The sequence below is a fragment of the Dendropsophus ebraccatus genome, chromosome 1 (genome assembly GCF_027789765.1).
Source record: "Dendropsophus ebraccatus isolate aDenEbr1 chromosome 1, aDenEbr1.pat, whole genome shotgun sequence".
Taxonomy (NCBI): Eukaryota; Metazoa; Chordata; class Amphibia; order Anura; family Hylidae; genus Dendropsophus; species Dendropsophus ebraccatus.
In genome coordinates this window covers 215,162,449-215,190,002 of record NC_091454.1, presented here as the reverse complement: position 1 = coordinate 215,190,002, position 27,554 = coordinate 215,162,449, and the positions used below count along the sequence as shown (strand labels likewise).

Below are 27,554 nucleotides of genomic sequence, written 5' to 3'. Positions count from 1 at the left end.
CAGGACTGTGCCTAACCTGCCTGGCTCCTCCCACCCACGTGACTGAGCACATGGCGGTGACGTCACCTCGGTTCCTGGTCGGTGTGTGAGAGTGGAGGCCGGGCCTGTATCCGCTGTGTTGTCTCAGGGATCCGGTCATGGCTCAGGGGGCGCTGAAGCTGAAGGCAAAACCCAAGAAGAGCGGAGCCAAGAAACCTGCGGGGCTGAAGAAGGGCGGTGAGTACGGGACTACATGTACCAGCATGCCCCGCTGCCGCACTGCACGCTGATTGGTTACTTAGTGTTCCGGCCTAGTCCTGTGTACATGGGCCGTGTTACAGTGTGTATAGGACAGTGGTCACCAAGCTGTACAAGACTACGACCCCCAACGGGGCATGCTGGGAGTTGTAGTCTATGTGAAGCAGCATAGCTTGGGGATCAGTGATGTGGAATTACCTGGATATAACTGCAGTAACATGTCTTCCATCACTGACAGCAAGCATACATGTATTAACCTCGTCACATGACCCATATGCCCTAGTGTGCCCCATTACTACAGGTCACATGACCCATATACCCTAGTGTGCCCCATTACTACAGGTCACATGACCCATATACCCTAGTGTGCCCCATTACTACAGGTCACATGACCCATATACCCTAGTGTGCCCCATTACTACAGGTCACATGACCCATATACCCTAGTGTGCTACAGGTCACATGACCCATATACCCTAGTGTGCCCCATTACTACAGGTCACATGACCCAAAGATGTACGCATATACCCTAGTGTGCCCCGTTACTACAGGTCACATGACCCATATACCCTAGTGTGCCCCGTTACTACAGGTCACATGACCCATATACCCTAGTGTGCCCCATTACTATAGGTCCCATGACCTATATAACCTATTGTGCCCCATTACTACAGGTCACATGACGCATATACCCTAGTGTGCCCCATTACTACAGGTCACATGACCCACATACCCTAGTGTGCCCCATTACTACAGGTCACATGACCCATATACCCTAGTGTGCCCCATTACTACAGGTCACATGACGCATATACCCTAGTGTGCCCCATTACTACAGGTCACATGACCCACATACCCTAGTGTGCCCCATTACTACAGGTCACATGACCCATATACCCTAGTGTGCCCCATTACTACAGGTCACATGACCCATATACCTTAGTGTGCCCCATTACTACAGGTCACATGACCCATATACCTTAGTGTGCCCCATTACTATAGGTCACATGACCCATATACCCTAGTGTGCCCCATTACTACAGGTCACATGACCTATATACCCTAGTGTGCCCCATTACTACAGGTCACATGACCCATATACCCTAGTGTGCTACAGGTCACATGACCTATATAACCTAGTGTGCCACATTGCTACAGGTCACATGACCCATATACCCTAGTGTGCCCCGTTACTACAGGTCACATGACCCATATATCCTAGTGTGCCCCGTTACTACAGGTCACATGACCCATATACCCTAGTGTGCCCCATTACTATAGGTCCCATGACCTATATAACCTATTGTGCCCCATTACTACAGGTCACATGACGCATATACCCTAGTGTGCCCCGTTACTACAGGTCACATGACCCACATACCCTAGTGTGCCCCGTTACTACAGGTCACATGACCCATATATCCTAGTGTGCCCCGTTACTACAGGTCACATGACCCATATATCCTAGTGTGCCCCGTTACTACAGGTCACATGACCCATATACCCTAGTGTGCCCCATTACTATAGGTCCCATGACCTATATAACCTATTGTGCCCCATTACTACAGGTCACATGACGCATATACCCTAGTGTGCCCCATTACTACAGGTCACATGACCCACATACCCTAGTGTGCCCCATTACTACAGGTCACATGACCCATATACCCTAGTGTGCCCCATTACTACAGGTCACATGACGCATATACCCTAGTGTGCCCCATTACTACAGGTCACATGACCCACATACCCTAGTGTGCCCCATTACTACAGGTCACATGACCCATATACCCTAGTGTGCCCCATTACTACAGGTCACATGACCCATACACCCTAGTGTGCCCCATTACTATAGGTCACATGACCCATATACCCTAGTGTGCCCCATTACTACAGGTCACATGACCCATATACCCTAGTGTGCCCCATTACTACAGGTCACATGACCCATATACCTTAGTGTGCCCCATTACTATAGGTCACATGACCCATATACCCTAGTGTGCCCCATTACTACAGGTCACATGACCTATATACCCTAGTGTGCCCCATTACTACAGGTCACATCACCCATATACCCTAGTGTGCTACAGGTCACATGACCTATATAACCTAGTGTGCCACATTGCTACAGGTCACATCACCTATATACCCTAGTGTGCCCCATTACTACAGGTCACATGACCCAAGGCCAGGCAAGTATATCCTAGTGTGCTCCATTACTACAGGTCACATGACCCACATACCCTAGTGTGCCCCATTACTACAGGTCACATGACCCATATACCCTAGTGTGCCCCATTACTACAGGTCACATGACCCATATACCCTAGTGTGCCCCATTACTACAGGTCACATGACCCATATACCCTAGTGTGCCCCATTACTACAGGTCACATGACCTATATAACCTAGTGTGACCCATTACTACAGGTCACATGACCTATATACCCTAGTGTGCCCCATTACTACAGGTCACATGACCCAAGGCCAGGTAAATATGTCCTAGTGTGCTCTATTACAACAGGTCACATGACCCACATACCCTAGTGTGCCCCATTACTACAGGTCATATCACCTATATACCCTAGTGTGCCCCATTACTACAGGTCACATGACCCAAGGCCAGGCACATATATCCTAGTGTGCTCCATTACTACAGGTCACATGACCCAAGGCTGTGCACATATACCCTAGTGCGTTCCATTACTACAGGTCACATGACCCAACTGTCATGGCGTTACCTACTGACTCTTATTCTATATTCACAGCCCGAGTCATCGCTCCCAAGAAATCCCGAATCATCCACCAGCAAAAGCTGAAGAAGGTGAGTGACCTGCTGGGAGTTGTAGTCCTATAACAGCTGGAGGACCTCCCACCCCCCTCCCTTGTACAAGCAATTGCAGTCACGTATCCAGCACACTGCAATACTCGCACATGTATTGCAGTGTACTTTCAGTTTCATTATATTTTATTATGCTCTGCGTATGGCAGACTGTAATGAGATTCCTTACATGGCAGCCAGGGGGCAGTCCTGACATTGATAACATTATACCATCTGCTGATCCTCCAGAACCTAGAAGTACAGATCCGGAGTAAGATTGAGCATGAAGTCACCATGAGAGCCGCTGCCAACATGCCTAAGAAACTCGCCGTGCTGAAAGCCCCACAACCGGACAAAGCCGAGAAGAGCGCCTCCGCTGGAGGGAGCAAGTCATGACGCCCTGACGTCTCCACCCATTCTCTCCGCTTCTGTATATATTATGTGTGTGTCGGCGTTTCAGAAATAAATCTATATGGCCCTTTTATTGTGTCTGACTCCACAAGTCACGCTGATCTCCGTCTGCTCCGCTCTCAATGGAGTGCAAGCTCTTAGGAACAAAAAGCCTTTGTGAACATCACCGGGGGAGAAACTCAACCAGAATAATGGCAGCGTTGTGTAGGGAGCGGCACAGCATTCCCGGTGTCACCCTGTGACCAGACACACACATCCCTTTTATCTCATGTATAATGTAAGGTTCTTATTCAGGGAAAACATGGCTGACTGCATGAGGGACAAGGAGCTCTGCAGCGGCCGTGACTAGATGTATTTACATAGCGGCTGGCGGCCATTTTGTCTGTTGGAATCTATAGGCCTGGGTCAGTGTGGCACTTTGTTGCCCATAGCAACCAGTCAGTGGGTTATAAAATGAAAGCTGCCTTCTGATTGGTTGCTGCATTTAGGATACACAAGAGCTTTATGAGACCTCATTGACACCACAACATTTTGTTTCCCATGTGACACCACATTGGTACTCCTATTGGTTGCTGCCCATAGCTGTCAAGAGAAGGTGACCTATGAGGCAGTTACTGTCATGAAGTACGCTGGATCTGGTGCAGCTTGTGTTTCATTTACCACATGGGGTCACGCGTTACAGACCCGGCATGGTCTACGTGGATACCCGAACATCTGGTGGCATGCTGCGCTAGGCCCAGTGTACCTTTATGACAGGTAGCATTTAAAGGGATTATTTAGGGATTAAAAAAAACATTGAGGAAGACTTATCAAACATGGTGTAAAGTGAAACTGGCTCTATTGTCCCTAGCAACCAATCAGATTCCACCTTTCATTCCTCACAGACTCTTTGGAAAATGAGTTTGCTAGTGGCAACTGAGCCAGTTTCACTTTACACCATGTTTGATAAATCTCCCCCATTGTTTTCTTCACAAAACAGCACCACTCTTGTCTTCAGGTTGCTTTTGGTATTGCAGTTCAGTTCCATTGAAGTGATGACAGCTGTGACGCTGTGTTTGAAAGAAAGCAGCCATGTTTTTTTTTGGTTTGTTTTTTTTAGAATCATGGACAACCCCATTGGAGAAAATCTGTACCGGACACCACCTGTACTGTCCTTTAGTTGTCACCATGCCATGCCCAGTCCTGGAATCGTCCTTTCTCCTGGGGCCGGTAGTATGGTTGAAAACAAGTTTTATTCTGGCGGTGCAGCAAGACAGGGAGTCAAAGGGCATCCGCGCCCTAGGCCTGCAGCGCCTCTCCCCGCCTCCATCCATCCCTGGGGCCTGCCCATAAATAAGAGAGGAGGGGGGTGAAGCGCTGCACACCTAGGGGCACGAATGCTGTAGGCCCCGCCCCATTGACTCCTCACCAGAATAAAACTTGTTTTCAACCATAATACCGACCCCAGAAGAGACGCTTACCCCGGCACCGGACATGGTATGGTGATGACTAGAGAACGGTATCGGCAGGTTGGGGGTAGGTGGCAGTCGGTACAGAATCACTTTCAGGAGATCACATCTGCAATTGGGTATATAAACCTTGACAACTGATCCTCAGTGCATCACCCATTGCTCTATGATGGTTGTGCACCCCACCCAGCTTTCCCAGGAAGGGATAAATAGGAAAGGTGACAGAAGAGGAGGCCGTCCTGAGAACACACTGATCAGCCAGAACATTATAATCTTATATTGTGGAGGCCCATAGACCTGTGTAAGGGTAGCAGCAGATCCTGTTGGATTCCTAATCCAGTAGTCTAGATCCCATAGTGCCAGTCCTCCTCCTGCCCCGGACGTCAATGATATTGTAACCCACTGACAATGATGTTTCTGGCTGGAGGGGGGAACACGGCCTGCAATCTGCAGCCCCCATGTTCCTCCCCTACACACCATGTCAGTCTATTGTCATAAAGATTAATGGTACGTTCTCCATATCCTCCTCTCTGTATTGTCTCCAGCCGAGCCTGACATATGGTAAATCAGTGCACGGGGGGGAAACATGACAGGCCCCACATCCCAAATTACAAAAATTATAATCCTCCTAAATTTATTCAGCATCTGAAATAATTTCACGGCCTCTTGTGAATACAACTCCATTGACTGAGCGTATCAGGGATACAGGCTCAGGCCTGCAAAATGTCCGCCGCTGCTTATGAGGAGCCTGGTGAAACACCTGCTCACATATGATATCACATTCATACACCATATAATAGGCTTAGATACACTAGATGAGCAAATAGTATCACACATGGCGGGCTTTGATACGTTGGAACAGCAGACACCATCACACTTGGCACACTTACACAGAAAGAATATCTGCCAAAGATTTGAAGCCAAAGCCAGAAACAGACTATAAACTGATGTGTGAATGTAGCCTTAGCTTTATGGCTCAGCAGTCAGTATAACACTATAGGCTTAGCTGACACTATCACACATTATAGGCTTAGATACACAGGCTTAGCAGATACTATCACACATGATAGGCTTAGATACACCAGCCCAGTAGGCAGTATCACAAGATATCCATATATACATAGACGCAGCTGACAGTATCACACAATAGGCTTATATACACAGGCTCGGCATACGCTATCACACATGATAGGCTTAGATACACCAGCCCAGTAGACCGTATCACATAATAGGCTTACACTACAGCAGACAGTCGGCTGACACTATCCCACATGATAGGTTTAGATACACTGGTTCAGCAGACTCTATCACACATGGTAGGCTTAGATACACAGGCTCAGCATACACCATCACACAAGACTTAGATATACCAGCTCTGCAGACAGTATCATACCAAAGGCTTACACTAGCTCAGCAGAAACTATAATACAAAAGTTTAGAGTGGCTCATCAGTGTGTATCCCACAGGGTAGCTTTAGATATACAGTTCGTCAGACAGTATCATGATAGGGTTAGATACAGAGGGTCAAAGGACATATGATAGGCTTAGATACACTGGCTCAGTGGGCACTATGACACATGATAGGCTTAGATACACTGGCTCAGTGGACACTATGACACATGATAGGCTTAGATACACTGGCTTAGCAGGCACTATAACACATGACAGGCTTGGATACAGCTTATTTGGTTCCTTTTGCCCAGTTCACCCTGCAGTGGCAGTGAATAAGCCCCCGGAGCCCCCCATGGCTCCATACATCCCAATGTGATGGGCGGAGAGGCCTGTTCCTGAGATAATTTAATCTTTTACCTCCATTAAGTTCTTAGCAGCCTCCAGGCTGGGCCGCACACACAATAGACTTTGTATAGCGTCATCTGCCCGGCTTAGTTGTCATCGGCCTTATTGTCTCCCGGGAACAATACAGATCTCCTGTGTTTCATGTGAATGGGGGCAGATACCGTAGCTTTACACCCCACCCCCTATGTCCGCAGCCTGTGGCAATACCCAGAGCACCGGGACCTCATGTGCTTTATTCCTCTTACATAACACCACAAACACCCCTGTATTACAGCGGATAATGTGGATACTATGTGCGGCCGCTGAACGTTTCATTCCTAGCTGTAGGCCGCCGTTCTCCACGGGTCTTCGCACTGATAACCTTTGACATAACAGATGGTGAAATCACTGTAAAGCCATTATAAGCCATGTCTGGGGGGCATGGTGGGTACAAGAAGCGGCATCTGTGTATATGAAGTCCCAACAAACCATCATATGTTCTTCCGAAAAGTCACTAAGATCCACCCATAGAGCGAATAGAGTTTGGCGCCAATAATGACAAATTTTACATATGTATAGATTATAATATTTGGTCACCCATAGCAACCGACCATATTCCATTTATTTTATGGCTACAGTGACTTTGGCCACAATGCCACATCACCATGCGCAAATCTGTCTTGTATCCAAAGTCGCCATGTAGCGCTAGTTTAGCACAACAATGGTGCGGTATACATTGAGGTATTTCACAACTTAAAACACACAAATTAAAAAGTTTTAAAAATGAATCACCTAAAAAGTTACATAAAACATGTAACTTTCATAACTTTAGCACTGGCGGCCATGTTGCCGGTTTCCTTTGTGCTGCAGGAAGTAGTAACGTCCCCCCATCTTTGTGGCATCCTCACAGCTGACTTGCTCTTTCTCAGTGTCTGTCTGCGCTTTTTGTGTATCCGGGTCCCCATGTGTTTGTGTATTGTGTGTCATGTCTCCTCTCAGATAAAGTGATTCATTAGGCCTCACAAAGGGAAGGTGCTCACAATGAGTTTGGATGTGAATTCTCCATTGACCCTTGGGGGCTTCTCATGTAAATGAGGCCTTAGCTCCTTTTATTTTCCTAATGGAGCCCACCCATATCCTGTGTAGTGGCCACTCAGATAAGTTGAATCCCCTCCATGTTGAATCCCTTCCATAGAAATCCCTCATTTACATTAGACACTCATGTGTTGTTTTCAGCATCCTCTCCTCATGTTATTCACCACTCTTACCACTTACTGGGGGCGGCCATCTTGTGGATCACACAGAATGATCCAATTCTACAGTTCTGTGCAAAATGGAAATTCACAATATGATTTTATTTTACATTTCGGGGACTATTGACTTGCATTAAAGACAATGCTGGAGACTTGCAACCAAAAATTCATTTGCAACGTGACATCATTAACTAACATTACGTGCACTGTGCATTTTTTCTCTCAGGGTACGTGCACACTGTGGAATGGCGGCGGATAACCCGTTGCGCATTCCGCAGCTCGTGCCTGCCAGCAGACTGAGGCGGGTGCGCCCGTCTCCTCCCGTGTCATAGACTCCATTCTATGCACGGACGGATTCCGTCGTCCGTCCAACGAATGAACACGTACATTCTTTATACGGAGGGCGGAATCCGCCCATGCATAGCATGGAGTCTATGACACGGGCAGAGACGCGCGTGTCCACCTCAGTCCGCCAGTGGGTGCGAGCAACAGGTTATCCGTCACCATTCCGCATTAAGGTACTTAAGACCTTTAGACTGGATTCACAGGTTAAGTAATTTTTGGGCGGATGGTGGGAGGTTTTCTATGGGGATTTACTGCCGCTCTGGACAGTTCCTGACATGGACAGAGGTGGCAGCAGAGAGCACTGTGAAAGACTGGAGAGAATAAACCACCTCCTGCAGGACATACAGCAGCTGATAAGTACTGGAAGACAAGATTTTTTTAAAAGAAGTAAATGACAAATCTCTGACACTTTCTGGCACCGGTTGATTTGAAAGTTGTTGTTTTTTTTGTAAACTAACCCTTTAAATAAGTGGGAATGGTTTAAAATGTATTTTTTATGTATTTGTGGATGTTACAGACTTTTTTTGCATTAAAATTCAGAACTCTCCCATAGATGTCTATGGGACAATCAGTGCTGCAATTATGGTCCGTATTAGAGCTTGTCAGTAGTTTTTCCAGATGCAATGCAAAAGAAATTATTGGGCCCTAAATTTGCCTGTAATTGCTGATCCGCAATTATGGAAAAATTTACAGAACGTGTGAATAAGGCCTTAGACTTGGCCAAAAACGCCAATATGTAACCCTTTTTTTCTGGTTATTATTCCCTATAGAAGTCTATGGGGGAAAAATGCTGATTGCATGCGATTTCCAAAAAATGCAAACGCAGTCCACAGCGTTTGTTAACCCCCCCAAAAAACGCAATCTGTGTGTAAGAACATGACCTTACTGTTATGTGCAAGTATACGTAGGCGGACATTTTTAGTTCGATTCAGTTAGTTAGTTCCCACAATTAATCAATCATGTGATCGGTTGTTTTGCGCTGCATACCAGGCTTTGGCAGTTTTTGCGCTGCCTACCAGGCTTTGGCAGTTTTTGCGCTGCCTACCAGGCTGTAGCAGTTTTTGCGCTGCTTACCAGGCTTTGGCAGTCTATGGCCGTATCACTACACTACAGAATACAGCTGATTACCGAAAGGTTTGTCATAGTGATGGAGTTTGTGAGACCATCACTGTATGTGTTAGATTAAAAATGCATAATCAGGGCTAAAGATAAGCAAATCCTTTTAGTTGTAGAAATGCGCATAGAATCCCAGAGGGCGAAGGATTGTGATGTAAAGGGCCCCCCTTTATAAAAGGGGGACACACGGGATTGCGCCCCCACCCCCCTTTTTAGTACAAGTTTGGTTTTACATGTATGTGGTAGTTGTTCTCTCCCCCCCCCCCTTCTTTCTATTCCTACAGGTACCACAAGCCTTGGAGATTCTGCTTAGCAACAGCCAGCGTTGTGATTGGTGATTACAGCTGTGTGGGAATACAGTGAGCTAAAAATAGAAAGGTGCCCTCTGTTTGGATTGGTCAGCTGGCTGAGAGCGGGAGATTTGGAATGGTATTTATAGGGGAGCCGGCTCTCAGCTGTGTCAGTCAGAGTAGCTATACAGAAGAAGCTGCTCCCACCCGCCCTCCCTTATGTTCAAGGACTTTGTCGTGGCACTTTGATAGAGGGGGTATTGTCGCCCTGCTCTCAGGGCGGGCATGTCCTTCTGTTAAGCTATGGCTCGGTTATTTATTTATTGATTTATTTATTGATTAAATTATTTGATTATTTATGATATTGGTGCTTAACAGTGTATTTGCTTACCCTTATTAAAGTGCCACGGCCTTTATATTCCAAATGCTTGTTAGTCTTATTTCAGGGGGGGTATTGGGGGCTGCATTTCCGTGTAAAGGGGTTTGTGGTCGCCACATGATGGCGGCGTTTAACACATGACATTAGGCCATGTTCCCATGCGTGTTTTTCATGGCTTTTTCACGATGGAATACCAGAAAAAAATCATTCAATGTTCAACATGTTCAATGTCAAGGTGTCACTCATTTGCGGAAGCCAGAACATGCATTGACCCCACTGACCGAGACTACTTTACATGCAATATGGCGGCTAAATACACACCAGAAATCTCACACGCTGTGGTACAGTAATAGCATTCCCAAACTTGTGGCTTTCCAGCTGTTGCAAAACTACAACTCCCAGCATGCCCTGACATTGCACATCTTGAAAAACTACAACTCCCAGCATGCCATGATAGAAACCATCTGAAGTAAAAACTCTTTGTTGCCCATAGCAACCAATCACAGTTTTGCTTTCACTTTGTGCTCTTGAACAATAAATCTGGTTGCTATGGGCAACATTAGGAAGTCTGCTGTGCGCAGGAAAATATCTTCCCCGATACAATATTTTGGCTCTGTATAATAGAGAATATGAAGATGACTATTCCGTGTAGTGGTGATGAATTTGTCGCTGGCGATCTCTAGAAACCCATCCAGCTCAACCTGTTTTTGACTGTGGGGAAAAAAAACTTTATTTACATAAAAACATATCAGGCATCCGACACAACCTGTGCTTAATGCGTTATTGTCTGCTCAGCTGTTGTGGGACTACAAGTCTCAGCAGGCACTGAGAATTCTTTTCATGTTATACGCCATGTTTGCTCATGAATACCCCCCAGAGTGTGTACTCACCCAGCTAATACACAACTCCTGCTGGGACCTATGAGTGAAGGCTGCAATACACACTTACCTCTGCTATGTCTAAGTATATGGTATTTAAGGACACTGTGACACACAGTATTTACTCCTGACGAAGTCACCGGAGGGTGACGATACGCGTGGGGTTCTTTGCCGGGGGTAGCAGCTCCATGACCCTGTATCCATCCAGGCACCGAAATATATACATTTTCTGCCTGTGTAGCGCTGGGTGACATATATTTTACAAAATTTCTTAGCCTCATACATCTATATATCTTTTATGGTTTGGCATTTTGGTTTGTTGCTTTGCCGATATCTTTGATTTATTTTTTGGGTCGTGTTGACAATATTATTTGTTTGCTACCCCCCGTAGGTCTGATACCCTTTATTGATTGTGTGGGTAGACCGTAGACTTGCATGTTCCTTATTGGAATTTTTAAATGTTTTTAAGTGTATTGTGTAGTGGTGTTTTTTGTGAGTGTTTTATATGAGTACTTTCAACTAATAAAAATTACATATATATTTTTCTGGACATATATCTTTATGTACTTATTATATGGTGGAGTGCACTTAATATTTGTCTAGCTCTTTGTCTCTTTGTGGGTTAACATTATTGCTATCTAGACATTGAGTGGCACCCCCGTTATTTCACACAGTATTTGGTTGAGCCACCTGTTGTTTCTTATGCTTATCTGCTATGTCTAAGGGCCTGCACCTACACGTCCCTGTGTCCTGCCCTGCCATTACATTGCTAATTACAAGCCTATTTGTCTCTATAAGACGGCCATTACCACAGGATGCCTTGAGCCGGGTCTGAATGCTCTATATGACCATGTCCATGAACCAGAAGAAATCACTCCTTACTAATAGACAATCCTTTTTAACTATATCAGTCATTTCGTAGGAATATTGGTTTTTGGGAAAGCCGATTGACAATCAATATGTCCACCATTTTCTTTAGTCTCTTGAAGATCCAGTGCTCTTAGTTATATAGGGAAATAAGAAAACTGGTGCTGTATATTAAAGACCTGTAAGTTATAGTTCTGTAGATGATAGCCATGTACATTACAGACCTGTAGATTATACACATGTATATTATAGTCCTATATATTATAGAAATGTAGATTGCAGACAGATAGTTTATAGACATGTATATTATAGTCACATAGATTACAAACATGTATACTATAGCCACCATAGACATGTAGGTTACGGTCACATCCATTATAGACCTGTGGATTCTAGTCATGCACATTACGTTCATGCACTTTATATATAGTGTAGATTATAAACATGTACAGTGGCGTAACTACCATGGAGGCAGACCACGCAGCTGCTATGGGGCCCGGTCAGCACAGGGGCCCAGATGAACCCATGGCACAGTGTGGCCTGCTTCCATGATTGTAGGGCACTCGCAGCTGGGGGGACAGCCACATACGCAGGGGGACAGTGTCTCAGGGTCCTTCCCTCTTGTTGGCAGCACAGTGTGTCAGAGCAACCTCAGTGCCTCTCTGATGCCCTGCCCCGGCAGCCTTCAGCCACAGCAGCCAACCCCCACAGCGTGTCACATCAGCCCCACCACCCTTCTGCCACAGCCACCCCTTAGCCCACGGTACGCAAGGTGGTGGCACGGTACAGGAGGGGGAGCCGGTGGCATGGTACTGGAGGAAAACCCAGCACCACAGCTCACAGTGTCTCACAACTCCCCCAATTTATACACACTTTGCCTGGCGCATCGCTCCTTTGTTTGCCCCAGCTCCCAGGAGACCGCGCCAGACCAGGTGAGTATGCTGGGGACCTATAGAGTTTTTTTTGCTATGGGGTCCCATCCTAGTTATGGGGCCCCTGAGCATGTATATTATGGACATCTAAATTACAGCCATGTACTTTATGGTCATGTAGATTACAGTCTTGTATGTTATATTTAGTCATGTAGATTACAGATATGTATGTTATATATATAGTCATGTAGATGATAGATATGTATGTTATATATATATATATATATATATATATATATATATATATATATATATAGACATGTAGATGATTGATATATGTTATATATAGTCATGTAGATGATAGATATGTATGTTATATATAGTCATGTAGATGATAGATATGTATGTTATATATAGTCATGTAGATTACAGATATGTATGTTATATATAGTCATGTAGATGATAGAGATGTATGTTATATATAGAGAGACATGTAGATGATAGATATGTTATATATAGTCATGTAGATCAGTGATTTTCAACCTTTTTTGAGCCGCGGCACACTTTTTATACTTAAAAAATCCCGGGGCACACCACCAACCAAAATGGCACAAAATGACACTAAAACAGTACATATTATACATATAGTTAATAATATACTCTAAATGCATTTATACTCACTCAGTGTGAAACTTGGCCCTGTTTTCTTCTCCCCCCTGTGCTTCTCTCCTGTGCTTCTCTCCACCATACTTCTCCCCCCCCCCCCGCTTCTCTCCTGTGCTTCTCTCCACCATACTTCTCCCCCCTGCTTCTCTCCTGTGCTTCTCTCCCCCATGCTTCTCTCCACCATACTTCTCCCCCCTGCTTCTCTCCACCATACTTCTCCCCCTGCTTCTCTCCTGTGCTTCTCTCCCCCATGCTTTTCTCCACCATACTTCTCCCCCCTGCTTCTCTCCTGTGCTTCTCTCCACCATGCTTCTCTCCCGTGCTTCTCTCCACCATACTTCTCCCCCCCTGCTTCTCTCCTGTGCTTCTCTCCACCATACTTCTCCCCCTGCTTCTCTCCACCATACTTCTCCCCCCTGCTTCTCTCCTGTGCTTCTCTCCCCCATGCTTCTCTCCACCATACTTCTCCCCCTGCTTCTCTCCTGTGCTTCTCTCCCCCATGCTTCTCTCCTGTGCTTCTCTCCACCATACTTCTCCCCCCTGCTTCTCTCCTGTGCTTCTCTCCCATGCTTCTCTCCCCCATGCTTCTCTCCTGTGCTTCTCTCCACCATACTTCTCCCCCTGCTTCTCTCCTCCATGCTTCTCTTCTGTGCTTTTCTCCCCCCCCATGCTTCTCTCCTGTGCTTCTCTCCACCATACTTCTCCCCCCTGCTTCTCTCCTGTGCTTCTCTCCCCCATGCTTCTCTCCACCATACTTCTCCCCCCCTGCTTCTCTCCTGTGCTTCTCTCCACCATACTTCTCCCCCCTGCTTCTCTCCTGTGCTTCTCTCCACCATACTTCTCCCCCCTGCTTCTCTCCTGTGCTTCTCTCCCCCATGCTTCTCTCCACCATACTTCTCCCCCCTGCTTCTCTCCACCATACTTCTCCCCCTGCTTCTCTCCTGTGCTTCTCTCCCCCATGCTTCTCTCCACCATACTTCTCCCCCCTGCTTCTCTCCTGTGCTTCTCTCCCATGCTTCTCTCCCCCATGCTTCTCTCCACCATACTTCTCCCCCCTGCTTCTCTCCTCCATGCTTCTCTCCTGTGCTTTTCCCCCCTGCTTCTCTTCTGTGCTTTTCTCCCCCCCCCCCATGCTTCTCTCCTGTGCTTCTCTCCACCATACTTCTCCCCCCTGCTTCTCTCCTGTGCTTCTCTCCCCTATGCTTCTCTCCTGTGCTTCTCTCCCCCATGCTTCTCTCCTGTGCTTCTCTCCACCAAACTTCTCTCCCCCCTGCTTCTCTCCACTGTTTCTCTCACCCATCCCCAGATTTCTCTCCCCCCCCCCTTCCTCCTCACCTCCTCCGAGAGGGTTGCCGCTGCTGTCCGCCTCACCTACTGGCCGCCCGTAGGGCCCGGACATGCTCCTCCAATCAGCGGAGACCGGGAGCGTGGTGCGCTGCGGCAGGCCGTAGCGCACACGTTGATTGGATGCGTGCATCAGGGCCCGCCGCAGCGCACCCCGCAACCGCCCACTTTATAATCTGCCACTGATCGATGCGCATTGCCGGGGAACAAAACAAAGGGACACCATAGTTTGGGGAACTTTCCCCGCGGCACACCCGACCATGTGTCGCGGCACACTGCTTGAAAATCACTGATGTAGATGATAGATATGTATGTTATATATAGTCATGTAGATGATAAATATGTATGATATATATATATATATATATATAGACATGTAGATGATAGATATGTATGTTATATATATATATAGTCATGTAGGTGATAGATATGTATGTTATATATAGTCATGTAGATGATAGATATGTATGTTATATATAGTCATGTAGATGATAGATATGTATGTTATATATATAGTCATGTAGATGATAGATATGTATGTTATATATATAGTCATGTAGATGATAGATATGTATGATATATATATATATATATATAGACATGTAGATGATAGATATGTATGTTATATATATATAGTCATGTAGGTGATAGATATGTATGTTATATATATAGTCATGTAGATGATAGATATGTTATATATATATATATATATATATATATATATATATATATATATATATACATGTAGATGATAGATATGTATGTTATATATATAGTCATGTAGGTGATAGATATGTATGTTATATATAGTCATGTAGATGATAGATATGTATGTTATATATATAGTCATGTAGATGATAGATATGTATGTTATATATAGTCATGTAGATGATAGATATGTATGTTATATATATAGTCATGTAGATGATAGATATGTATGTTATATATATATATATATATATATATATATATATAGACATGTAGATGATAGATATGTATGTTATATATATATAGTCATGTAGGTGATAGATATGTATGTTATATATATAGTCATGTAGATGATAGATATGTTATATATATATATATATATATATATAGACATGTAGATGATAGATATGTATGTTATATATATAGTCATGTAGGTGATAGATATGTATGTTATATATAGTCATGTAGATGATAGATATGTATGTTATATATATAGTCATGTAGATGATAGATATGTATGTTATATATATATAGTCATGTAGGTGATGTAGACTGTAGTGACGTATCAGCTCACTATATCTAGTGTATTATAGATACCTGAATATTCCGGGTTCTCTGGGTTTAGTACAGACACATGTGACTGTTTGACCTCAGGCAAACACATGAATGAACTGATTCCCAGACGTTTTCCCCGCCCACTTTTTCCTTGTAAGGAACATCCGTTCAGTTAAAGAGCCTCAACTCGCTCTTCGATTGGCCGCGGCTCCCGGTGATTGACATGTTCAGAACTTCCTCGTCTCGTAGAGCTATAGTGAAAGGGGCGGGGACATATGTTAACGACCTGGCGCCGCCATCCAATAGCTGGCCGGGATTCCTGAAGAGGGGGCGTGTCCACAGGGCCGAGGATAAAGATCGCGATCCCCATTGTTAAGGAGATTTAAAGGGGCCGCTGGACAGGGGTAGGCGGAAGCGAGAGGCCGGGCCGAGGGATCTACAGCCGGCCGCGCCCCGTGGGAAAGTCCGGGGATCGCACAGAGGACAGGCCTGGAGTGTGCTGGATATCAGGGGGGGAGACGCTGTGGAGGACAGAGAGGGAGGCAGTGAGCCCGGGGGGACGCGGAGAGTGCAGCATGGAGCCCCCAGCCTCCAAGAGGAGGTGCCCCGGCCTCACACCCCGATACAAGCCGGACTCCTTACTGGACCTCAGTGCCAAGAGGGTGGCCGAGAGCTGGGCCTTCGAGCAGGTAATGGGGAGGCACGGGTTAATATGTGTATATACCATGTATACAGTGTATCCGTATACCGGGAGCAGAGCGTATACAGGCTGTATATACACCATATGCTCATCAACATGTGTATATATATACACTGTATACATCCACCACTATATGTAGTGTCATCATAGTGTATACAATGTGTATATACAGGGATTGTGTGTGTGTGTGTGTGTGTGTATATACCATGTATACTGGGAGCAGAGCCTATACAGGCTGTATATACACCATATACTCATCAACATATGTAGTGTCATCATAGTGTATACAATGTGTATATACAGGGATTGTGTGTGTGTGTGTATATACCATGTATACAGGGAGCAGAGCGTATACAGGCTGTATATACACCATATGCTCATCAACATATATATATATACACTGTATACATCCACCACTATATGTAGTGTCATCATAGTGTATACAATGTATATACAGGGATTGTGTGTGTGTATATACACCATGTATACAGTGTATCTGTATACCGGGAGCAGAGCGTATACAGGCTGTATATACACCATATGCTCATCAACATATATATACACTGTATACATCCACCACTATATGTAGTGTCATCATAGTGTATACAATGTATATACAGGGATTGTGTGTGTATATACCATGTATACCGGGAGCAGAGTGTATACAGGCTGTATATACACCATATACTCATCAACATATATATACACTGTATACATCCACCACTATATGTAGTGTCATCATAGTGTATATACAGGGATTGTGTGTGTATATACCATGTATACAGTGTATCTGTATACAGGCTGTATATACACCATATGCTCATTAACATTATATATATATATATGTATATATATATATATCCACCACTATATGTAGTGTCATCATAGTGTATACAATGTATATACAGGGATTGTGTGTGTGTATATACCATGTATACCGGGAGCAGAGCGTATACAGGCTGTATATACACCATATACTCATCAACATATATATACACTGTATACATCCACCACTATATGTAGTGTCATCATAGTGTATATACAGGGATTGTGTGTGTGTATATACCATGTATACAATGTATCCGTATACAGGGAGCAGAGCGTATACAGGCTGTATATACACCATATGCTCATCAACATATATATATACTGTATACATCCACCACTATATGTAGTGTCATCATAGTGTATATACAGGGATTGTGTGTGTATATACCATGTATACAGTGTATCTGTATACAGGCTGTATATACACCATATGCTCATTAACATTATATATCCACCACTATATGTAGTGTCATCATAGTGTATACAATGTATATACAGGGATTGTGTGTGTGTATATACACCATGTATACAGTGTATCTGTATACCGGGAGCAGAGCGTATACAGGCTGTATATACACCATATGCTCATCAACATATATATACACTGTATACATCCACCACTATATGTAGTGTCATCATAGTGTATACAATGTATATACAGGGATTGTGTGTGTATATACCATGTATACCGGGAGCAGAGTGTATACAGGCTGTATATACACCATATACTCATCAACATATATATACACTGTATACATCCACCACTATATGTAGTGTCATCATAGTGTATATACAGGGATTGTGTGTGTGTATATACCATGTATACAGGGAGCAGAGCGTATACAGGCTGTATATACACCATATGCTCATCAACATATATATATACTGTATACATCCACCACTATATGTAGTCATCATAGTGTATATAATGTGTATATACGGGGATTGTGTGTATATACCATGTATACAATGTATCCGTATACAGGGAGCAGAGCGTATACAGGCTGTATATACACCATATGCTCATCAACATATATATATACTGTATACATCCACCACTATATGTAGTCATCATAGTGTATATAATGTGTATATACGGGGATTGTGTGTATATACCATGTATACAGTGTATCCGTATACCAGGAGCAGAGCGTATACAGGCTGTATATACACCATATGCTCATCAACACACACACACACACACACACACATAGTACTTGGTCAGTAAATGCTGTATACACCCACCACTATAGATACTGTCATCATAGAATATAGTGTATACCATATGTATGTGCTCACTATAGACTGTATACAGTGTTAGTGTGTGTGTGTGTGTGTATATATATAATCACACTAGCAATACAGTGATCGTAATGTGTGTGTGTGTGTGTGTGTGTGTGTGTGTGTGTGTGTGTATATATATATATATGTAATGTATAGTAACCTCCAAATGTATATTATTAAATTAGACTGTTTGTGTATATACTAGAATCATAATATGTATCATATAGCATATAAATAATCAGTATAGATGGTACTCGGTCATCTGGAAAAAGGTAAATTTAAAATAAATAACAAAATAAAAAAAATAGTTATATATATATATATATATATATATATATATATATATATATATATATATATATATATATATATATATATATATATATTAATTATAATATAAACACAAATACAATGTAGCCTTCTGCCCGGGGCAGGTGTGTGTCTATATTTTGCTGTGGTGCATCATAGTATCAGCGTGACCTCATCACTTCCTCATACTACATCCACCCTCTCCCTAAATACCGCACGAGATGCCATCACTGCGGGGAGTGTCACCTGTCACTTGACACACCGGCTCATAAACGTGTACAGCTCCTCTAATGGATTCTTCTATGGCTTATATCCTATGCAGGGGCCTCTCCTATAGGCTTCTGTCATTCCTGGCTAAGGGGGGGGGGGGGGGTGTAAGCTGGGATCCACAATGTCGCAATCAATAAGACTATGGGACACTGGGCACTAATAAGCAGCGCTTAATAAATGTCCACCCCTCGTCCGTCTCTTTTACTGACTTATTGCTCATGTGTTATAAAGACAAGTCAATGCTTTGTATATTGGGATTGATTTTTTTTTGCGCTCATCGGCCTCTTTTCATTGACTGTACTCCCCTGTGTACATCACAGCACCCTCTACGATCAATAGGAGTGTGAAAAATTACGTCTTGTTTGAGAAGTTAAATCTAACGCTCTATAACTTTGATCATTTCCCCATATAGCTCAATAACCTCTATGTAGTATATATAGCTGTATGTAACTGCGCCCTCTAGAGTCTATAATTATAAAATCTAATTATAAAATCTATAGAATATTATAATGTCATTTATATCTAGTTATACACGGATTTATTTTTTTCTTGCAGGTAGAAGAACGATTTTCCCGGGTACCAGAGCCGGTTCAGAAGCGTATAGTGTTCTGGTCCTTCCCGCGGAGTGAGAAGGAGATCTGTATGTATTCCTCTCTGGGTTATCACCCTCCGGAAGGCGAGCGAGACTCCAGGGTCCCCTTTAACAGGGGGCTTCAGCTGCTGCAGTCGGGGGCCGTACAGAGAGTACTACAAGTCGGTGAGTGTGCTGCGGGCCGTGCCGGGCATTGTGGGGCACTGCTTTTATGCGGTGTACAATGAGCACAGGGTGTCGGCATTGTGCTGCCTGCGGCGCCCCGGGGGATGGGGGGGGTTCTTGCAAATCAGGTTTAACTGAATTATTGTGACTACAAACAGGATTGCTATTGAAGCAGGTGCCAGTGTGTACTCTGTGAATGGGCTGCATTGTGCGCCCCGGGGTGCAGCTCCTGGAGCCCCAGAAGTGACGTGCAGTGAAGGAGGACAGCACGGTCCACACCTGAGGCGGCAGCGGCAGGCAGCGACATGTAATATAGGTGACAGCTGGTGACACGGCTTTTGTCCCTGTGTGAGTCAGTGGCCTGAGAGCGGCAGCTTGTCCGGACTTGTGGCTGAGAGCGGGCACTTCCTAGCACGCCCGTACATGTGCCAGGGCTGCGTCTCTCATCCGTTTCTGTGTGATGCCCTCCATCCATCCGTCCGTCCCCTCCCTGCTTTATTAGGATATCAGACTCCAATGGCTAATCCCTGTTTTTTGTCTTCCCTCTGAAACCCCCAGGGACCCCCCCCCCCCTTCCCTTTCTTCTCATCTCTCTGGGTGATTGTATTTTGTACACAGTAGATAAAAGTGCCATTGACAGAGAGGGGCCTGAGGCGTGTGACGGGGACAATGTGGGGCTGATACTGGCCCGGCGTCATGCGTCACAGATCCCACACATGTCCTGACCGCCGGGACCTGCCGCCTGTCAATGGGGCCTATTCAGGGCTTGTGTTTCCAGCTATCGTACACTGGGGGGGGGGAATTCTGTATTTTATAAGTCATGTAATATAGCTGGAGATCTATATGTAATTGTCCGTCCATAATGATTCCTCTATGTGCCCATTCAGGATAACCCATGCATGTAGGAGTCCTTGTTGTCTGGCCCCACCCCATTGTAGAACTGGGTTAAGGGGGGGGGGGGGTGAACAGATGGGAAGCGTAGTCCTACCCCCACTACTCCTGAGAGTCTCGTATAAGGGGCTGGCTTACATCAGTGATGGGCAACCATGGTGCTCTCGGGAGTTGCATGGTATATAATTTGTGTATAAACCAGGGAAGCCTCAGGACCACTAAGGCTGGGCTCACATGGCTCTTTCTCCAATAAGAGTCAATGAGGGGGTTGGGCAACCACATTCACATTTCTCAGAAATTTGATGACAATGGGGCAGATATCTGGAGTCGGCCAGTGTTTTGAGAGTTATTTTTCTGCACGTCATAGGCAGAGATGCCCTGCTGTGAATTATAGCTGTGCATGGCGTAAGCTGTCTGTATGCTGAGAGTTGTAGTTTTGCAAGAAGATGATTGTCAGGGCATGTCAGGAATTGTTGTTTTGTGAGCTGAGAAGCCCTCCTGTGAGTTGGATTATTGTGTACTGTCAGGGCATGCTGGGAGTTGTAGTTCTTGAAGTTGAATATTGGTGCATTCTAGGAGTTGTAATTTTGCATGGCTAAGAGTTGTTCTGCAAGCTGTAGGCCGAGAAGCCCTGCTGGGAGTTGTAGTTTTGCATACTGTAGTACATTAAAACCTATAGAGACTCTCATTTGAATATATTACACTTGCCTTTAGGATCCTGGATAAGCTGGGTGGCAGCCTCTGTGCCCAGAACATGCCCTTTACAGCCCCGATGTGTCATACAGCCCATCTTGTCTATGGTACACCATCTATTTATCATTAACTCTGCATTCTCCTTCTTTCAGGCTTTCACCTCAGCGGATCAGTCACAGAATCAGGGGAACCAGAAAGAACCTACCAAGTATCCATCAGCTTCGACCGATGCAAGATCACGTCCGTCAGCTGCGGCTGCGAGAACAGAGACATATTCTACTGCGCCCATGTGGTGGCGCTCTCCCTGCATCGTATCCGGCGGGCGCGGACGGTGGAGCTGCGGCTGCCCATCTCCGAGACACTCTCCCAAATGAACCGGGATCAGCTGCAGAAATTCGTTCAGTATCTGATCAGCGAACATCACACAGAAGTTCTCCCTACGGCCCAGAGATTGGCGGATGAGATCCTACAGCTGGGGTCCGAGATCAACAGAGTGCATGGTAAGCCGGAGGAGTGTCTACTTCGGCTGGGGTACTACAACTCCCAGTATGGCTTTCCATGGCTCATATGTACTTTCTCTTTCAGGAGCCCCAGATCCCACGGCGGGGGCTGGGCGTGAGGATGACAACTGCTGGCATCTGGATGAGGAGCAGATTCAGGAGCAAGTGAAGCAGCTCTTGTCTAATGGCGGTTACTACGGAGCCAGCAAACAGCTGCAGTCCATGTTCAGCAAGGTGACTGATGTGTTTTAGCACTGTGATGTATCCTGTAGCATCAGGACTACATTCTCTTACCCATCTGGGTCCTGTCCCTCCAGGTGCGGGAGATGCTGAGGATGCGAGACTCCAATGGTGCCCGGATGCTGATCCTGATGACCGAGCAGTTCCTGGAGGACCCGCGGTTAGCTCTATGGCGGCAGCAGGGAGCTGGAATGACCGATAAATGTCGGCAGCTGTGGGATGAATTGGGTAAGAGTTGTTCTTGTACAAGAAAACTATGGGCTGAGGCATGATGTAGACCTGAATGTGACCACCTTTGTATCCTCTCTCCTTGACAGGTGCCCTTTGGGTGTGTGTGGTGCTCAGCCCTCACTGCCGTCCGGAGGAGAGGGAGTCCTGGCTGGACCTGCTGCGGAGGTGGAACGCCATGGACATCTGTCCTCTGGAGGAAGGAAACTATTCTTTGGATGGTCCGGGGGCACAAAGTACATCTCAGAGCTCTGTTGGAGGCCAAGGTATGACAATAGAGAGTGCTATAGGTCATGTGACTTGTTGTTACCCTATAGATGGGACATAGTCCTACTTGCCATAAGCCAGGGATGGGGGAACCTTCAGCCTTCCAGCTGTTGCAAAACTAAAATTCCCTCTATGATTGGACAGCCAAAGCTTCGCTTTGGCTGTCCAGGCATGAGGGGAATTGTAGTTTTGCAACAGCTAGAGGGCCGAAGGTTCCCCATCCCTGGTATAAGCTGTTCAGGCATCTTCTGCTATTAAGAGTTATAGATTCTCTCTCTATACTCATAGCAGTTCTTTAACCCTACACTTTGTCTTTATTTCCAGTCATCACTCCCCGTCAGACTGTTTTCGCCCGGGCTCTAAAGGCGGGGGAACTGCGCTGGAATGACCCCCACTTACAACGGGTGCTAAACGGCGACACCTGCACTTCAGGAACGAGCGTGAAGTGCAGCACAGACAAGCTGTCCTATGACCCCCAAGGCCGCCCACTCTGGCTTGGAGACCACTTTCCAGTAGCATGTGCCCGTGTTGACGCCCTAAGATCTCATGGGTATCCGACCCAAGCTTTAAGACTGGCGGTCTCTGTGGTGAACACCATGAGGCTACAACGTCAACACCAGATGGAGGGACTGAAACAGCAGAGGAAAGGTGAGGCGAGAAAGTGGTCCGATGGTGGGAACTGGGCGGGGGAGCGTCTTTGGGTTTGTTGTCAACTCATTCTCTTTCTCTTCCTGATAGAGCTTCAGATGAAAGGCAGCACAACCCTCACTAATCTGGAGGGATGGATCGGCCACCCACTTGATCCCATTGGGTGTCTGTGTAGGACATTCCTGGAGGCTAGTCTACCGGAGGATGAAGGACCAGCTCCCTATCCAGGTATGTCCAATGTGGACTGACTATGGACTATGTAGTCAAAGGTGGACTGACTACTGACCCATACATGACCTCTTACGAACAGTTTGTCCCCAGCCATTCTGACTTTGTTTCTCTATTTGCAGAGCTTGGTGGAGAGCAGAGGAAAGTGATGTACCAGCACGTCCCTGTACCTGGAGGTTCCCCCTCAGGAGAGTCCCTTCTCTGCCTGGCTTTAGAAGTGGCCCTTATGGGCTTGGGACAGCAACGAGCAATGCCTGAAGGCCTCTATGCACAAGACAAGCTAGTGAGAAGTGAGGAGCAGATTATTGGCCTTCTGGGAACATTGGACATGGGGGAGAGGCTGGTGCAGGTGCTGAGAAAGCAAGCCATATTACTCTTAGAAGGTTAGTAGTGTGTTACGTCAGGGGTTGCACATCGATAGATCGTTGTTGCTGCTCTGTGGACCGATATACTGATGCTGTTTCTTTTTCTTCTAGGTGGTCCGTTCAGTGGATTCGGAGAAGTGATCTACCGGGAGAGTGTTCCCATGCACACATTTGCACGCTTCCTCTTCACGGCTTTGCTCCCACATGATTCTGACCTGGCATATCGCGTCGCTCTAAGAGCCATGCGGTAAGTGCGCTGAGCTATAAATGGCCTCCGGTGAGCCTTATATTGGTGGTTCTAGCATCTAAACTTGGTTCTGTTTATTTCCAGGCTTCCGGTCCTTGAGTCAGTCATTCCTCCTCATGGATCTGACATCATGCCGCTGGACTCCATGCTGACCAGTCGCTTTCCCCGCTGGTTTATTCTGGGGCACCTAGAGACTCGACAGTGTGAACTGGCATCTGCCATGTTGACGACAGCTAAAGGTATAGATCCTGGAGGGGTTTAGTGGTTGCTGTGGTCATGGGAAGTTTATAGAACCTTTCTATAGCAGATTTCTTGTACTAACTGGGAAAATAATAAATTCAATCTAATGCTTCCTATTCTTTCATCACAGGAGACCCAAAATGGTTGCACACTGTCTTGGCCTCCATTCAGCAACATATCCACTCCCCAGCTCTGCTGTTCAAGCTGGCTCAGGATGCCTGCAAGACTGCGACTCCCCCCAACTCTCCCCCTGACACCACGCTGCTAAACATCTCTCTGGAGCTAGGATTGCAGGTAAGACTTTTTAGGTTTCTCCGTGTTCTTAAAAGGGGTTGTCCAGGATTCAAAAATAGCACAGCCACTCTCTTGCAAAAACAGTGCCACCTGGTCCACAGGTATTGTAGTGCAATTGTGCTTCATTATCTTCATTAGAACTGAGCTGCACTACCACACCCAAACTGAGGACAGGAGAGGCACTACCACACCCAAACTGAGGACAGGAGAGGCGTAGGCAGTAAACTGCCTTGTTTTTCTAAGCCTGGACAAATACTTTTAAGGCTATGTTCACACTATGTAAGAGACCGGCCGTTCCGTGACCCCAGCCAGATCATCTCTGCCGGTACTTAAGTACCGGACGGATGATCTTTCCGGCCGCAGAGCTCTGATGCAGGCGCATTAGAGCTTCCCATAGCACACAGTGAAGCAAGCGGCCGGAGCCGCTCGCTTCACTGTGTGAACTGACAGGGCTTTCTGCGGCCGGAATTCACTGAATTACGGCCGCAGAAAACTGACATGTCAGTTGTTTGCGGCCCCGTATGGGATCCTGGCCGGAGCATATACGATGTGTATACGCTACGGCCGGGATTCCATAAAGAAACAGGCATTGTTCCACCACGCTAAAAGTACGGCCGTTGTTGCCATCGGCAACAACAGCCGTACTTTTACGTAGTGTGAACATGGCCTAAAGCTGTCACTATTGTGGCACCGGGAATATTTTTATCCACTGTGTTGCTCATCTCTAACCCTTCCATCCTGCAGGTGATGAGAATGACACTGACCACTCTGACATGGAGACGGCGGGAGATGGTTCGCTGGCTGGTATCATGTGCCACAGAGATTGGTAAGTATCATGGCTGGGATTTGGCTTTCTCTTTAGTCTCTTCTTTCTATAGGCATCTACATTTAACCCATTATTCTCCCTGTCTCTCCAGGTGCCCAAGCCCTCATCAGTGTCATGCAGAACTGGTACACCCTCTTCACCCCCATTGAAGCGACCAGTATCGTTGCAGTGTCTTGCACCTCTCCTGCCACCCTCCTGCGTTTCAGTCAGGACCCCAGACAACGAGAAGAGCTTTGTTCCTGCGCGCGGGCCTTGGCCTTACAATGTGCTATGAAGGACCCTCAAAGCTGTGCCCTCCCCGCCCTGACTTTATGTGAGAAGGACCACACCTCTTTTGAAGCTGCTTACCAGATAGTTCTGGACAGTGCCAGCTCCGGCCCTGGCGCACATTCCCACCTCTTCACAGTCGCCCGCTACATGGAGCACCGTGGCCTACCAATGAGAGCCTTTACCTTAGCCACATTAGCCCTATCCAACCTGACAATAGGTTTTAGCCAAGACTCTCACCCTGCTGTCAGTGATGTCCTGTGGGCATGCTCTCTAGCACACTCATTGGGCAAAGTTGAGCTGAGCACTGTGGTACCCCTAGTTATTAAAAGCGTGCAGTGTGCCCCTGTCCTATCCGATATTATACGCCGCTGTAGCCTTGCACCCCCTGGCCTGGCACAGGCCCTCTCCGCTGCTAATAACCCAAGAGGCCGGGGAACGGTGCCACGAGCTGACAAACCTCCGATCTGCCAACTACTGGAAGCCGCAGTTGGTGCCTATATCAGCACCACCCACTCCCGCCTCACTCACATCAGTCCCCGACATTATGGCGAGTTCATAGAATTTCTTGCAAAAGCTCGAGACACTTTCCTGCTGGCACCGGATGGCCATCGCCAATTTGCCCAATTTTTGGATAACCTGAAACAAACTTACAAAGGGAAAAAGAAACTAATGCTGCTGGTGCGGGAACGATTTGGCTGAATTAGACTATAGGCGATAACCCTAAAAGACTTTACTCTCCCTTATTTAGGGACCCCCAACCCCCGGTAGAGGGGATGGAGCGTATGACCCTCCACACTACGGATATATCGTAATGCTGGCGGAGGAACGCTGTAGTGAAGGATATATTTTTATTTTTCCCATTTTATTTTTGAAGAATCGCCACGGAATCCCCAGTGGAATTGAGAATTTTTTTGTTATAATAACTTATATTTATTTATATTCTGCCCGCCACAAGGACTGTACCATTACCCCCATACACAGAGGGTTCACGGTATACAATGATGGACTATGAGATGCCCCTTGGACTTGACTGCAAGCCACAGAAGGATCTGGTTTTGCCAAGCGAGGGTTATAATGGCGGGAAGACCTATCTGCAAAAAGCAGAATTTATATATTTATTTCTGAAGGATTTTCTGTATTAACTTATTTAATAATTTTTTTGTATCTTTTTTTTTTTTTTTTTTTTTTTTTTTAAAGAAAAAAAGTCTGAGAATATATTGTAACTGAGCACCCATCTTATTGCATATTGGCCTGTTGTCAGGTGAATGTATTATGGCTGCAAGTCCCGGCTTATGACCAGTGATTGGGCCAGGCTTCGCATTTTTAAAAAAGGCAGCCATATTCTGCTCATCTGATGCCGGTCTAAGATGTGAAGCGACTCTTCCCCACCCTTCAACCCAGTAACCATCTTTTCTGTAGCAAAGCTTTGTAACAGGCCCTAAGCAGTATTACTCCAGCCTGTGCTGATGGCGGCCATATTGAAAATATGGATCCATTTTT

At 45.9% G+C, this 27,554-nt stretch overlaps 2 protein-coding genes across 6 annotated transcripts; both read left to right on the top strand.

Annotated features, from left to right (window-relative positions):
• The first annotated feature begins 26 nt into the window (after nt 1-26).
• On the top strand, nt 27-3,543 carry C1H19orf53 (chromosome 1 C19orf53 homolog). Its single transcript, XM_069979139.1, has 3 exons — nt 27-216; nt 3,009-3,064; nt 3,311-3,543. The coding sequence occupies exons 1-3, from the start codon at nt 138-140 to the stop codon at nt 3,455-3,457; spliced, it is 282 nt and encodes a 93-aa protein (XP_069835240.1). The 5' UTR covers nt 27-137; the 3' UTR covers nt 3,458-3,543.
• Nucleotides 3,544-4,178: 635 nt separating this feature from the next.
• ZSWIM4 (zinc finger SWIM-type containing 4) lies at nt 4,179-27,240 on the top strand. Of its 5 annotated transcripts, none has more exons than XM_069948063.1 (14): nt 4,179-4,228; nt 19,916-20,117; nt 21,854-22,201; nt 22,287-22,435; nt 22,519-22,669; nt 22,759-22,935; nt 23,261-23,584; nt 23,675-23,812; nt 23,929-24,195; nt 24,289-24,424; nt 24,509-24,663; nt 24,795-24,958; nt 25,703-25,784; nt 25,876-27,240. In XM_069948063.1, exons 2-14 carry the CDS (start codon nt 20,003-20,005, stop codon nt 26,751-26,753), a joined length of 3,084 nt encoding a protein of 1,027 aa, XP_069804164.1. In that variant the 5' UTR covers nt 4,179-4,228; nt 19,916-20,002; the 3' UTR covers nt 26,754-27,240. The 5 variants fall into 5 exon arrangements, with proteins under 5 accessions (XP_069804164.1, XP_069804138.1, XP_069804130.1 ...); XM_069948037.1 differs by lacking the exon at nt 4,179-4,228 and adding an exon at nt 12,332-12,756 and having other exon boundaries at nt 23,935-24,195; XM_069948029.1 differs by lacking the exon at nt 4,179-4,228 and adding an exon at nt 12,332-12,756.
• The last annotated feature ends 314 nt before the right edge of the window (nt 27,241-27,554 follow it).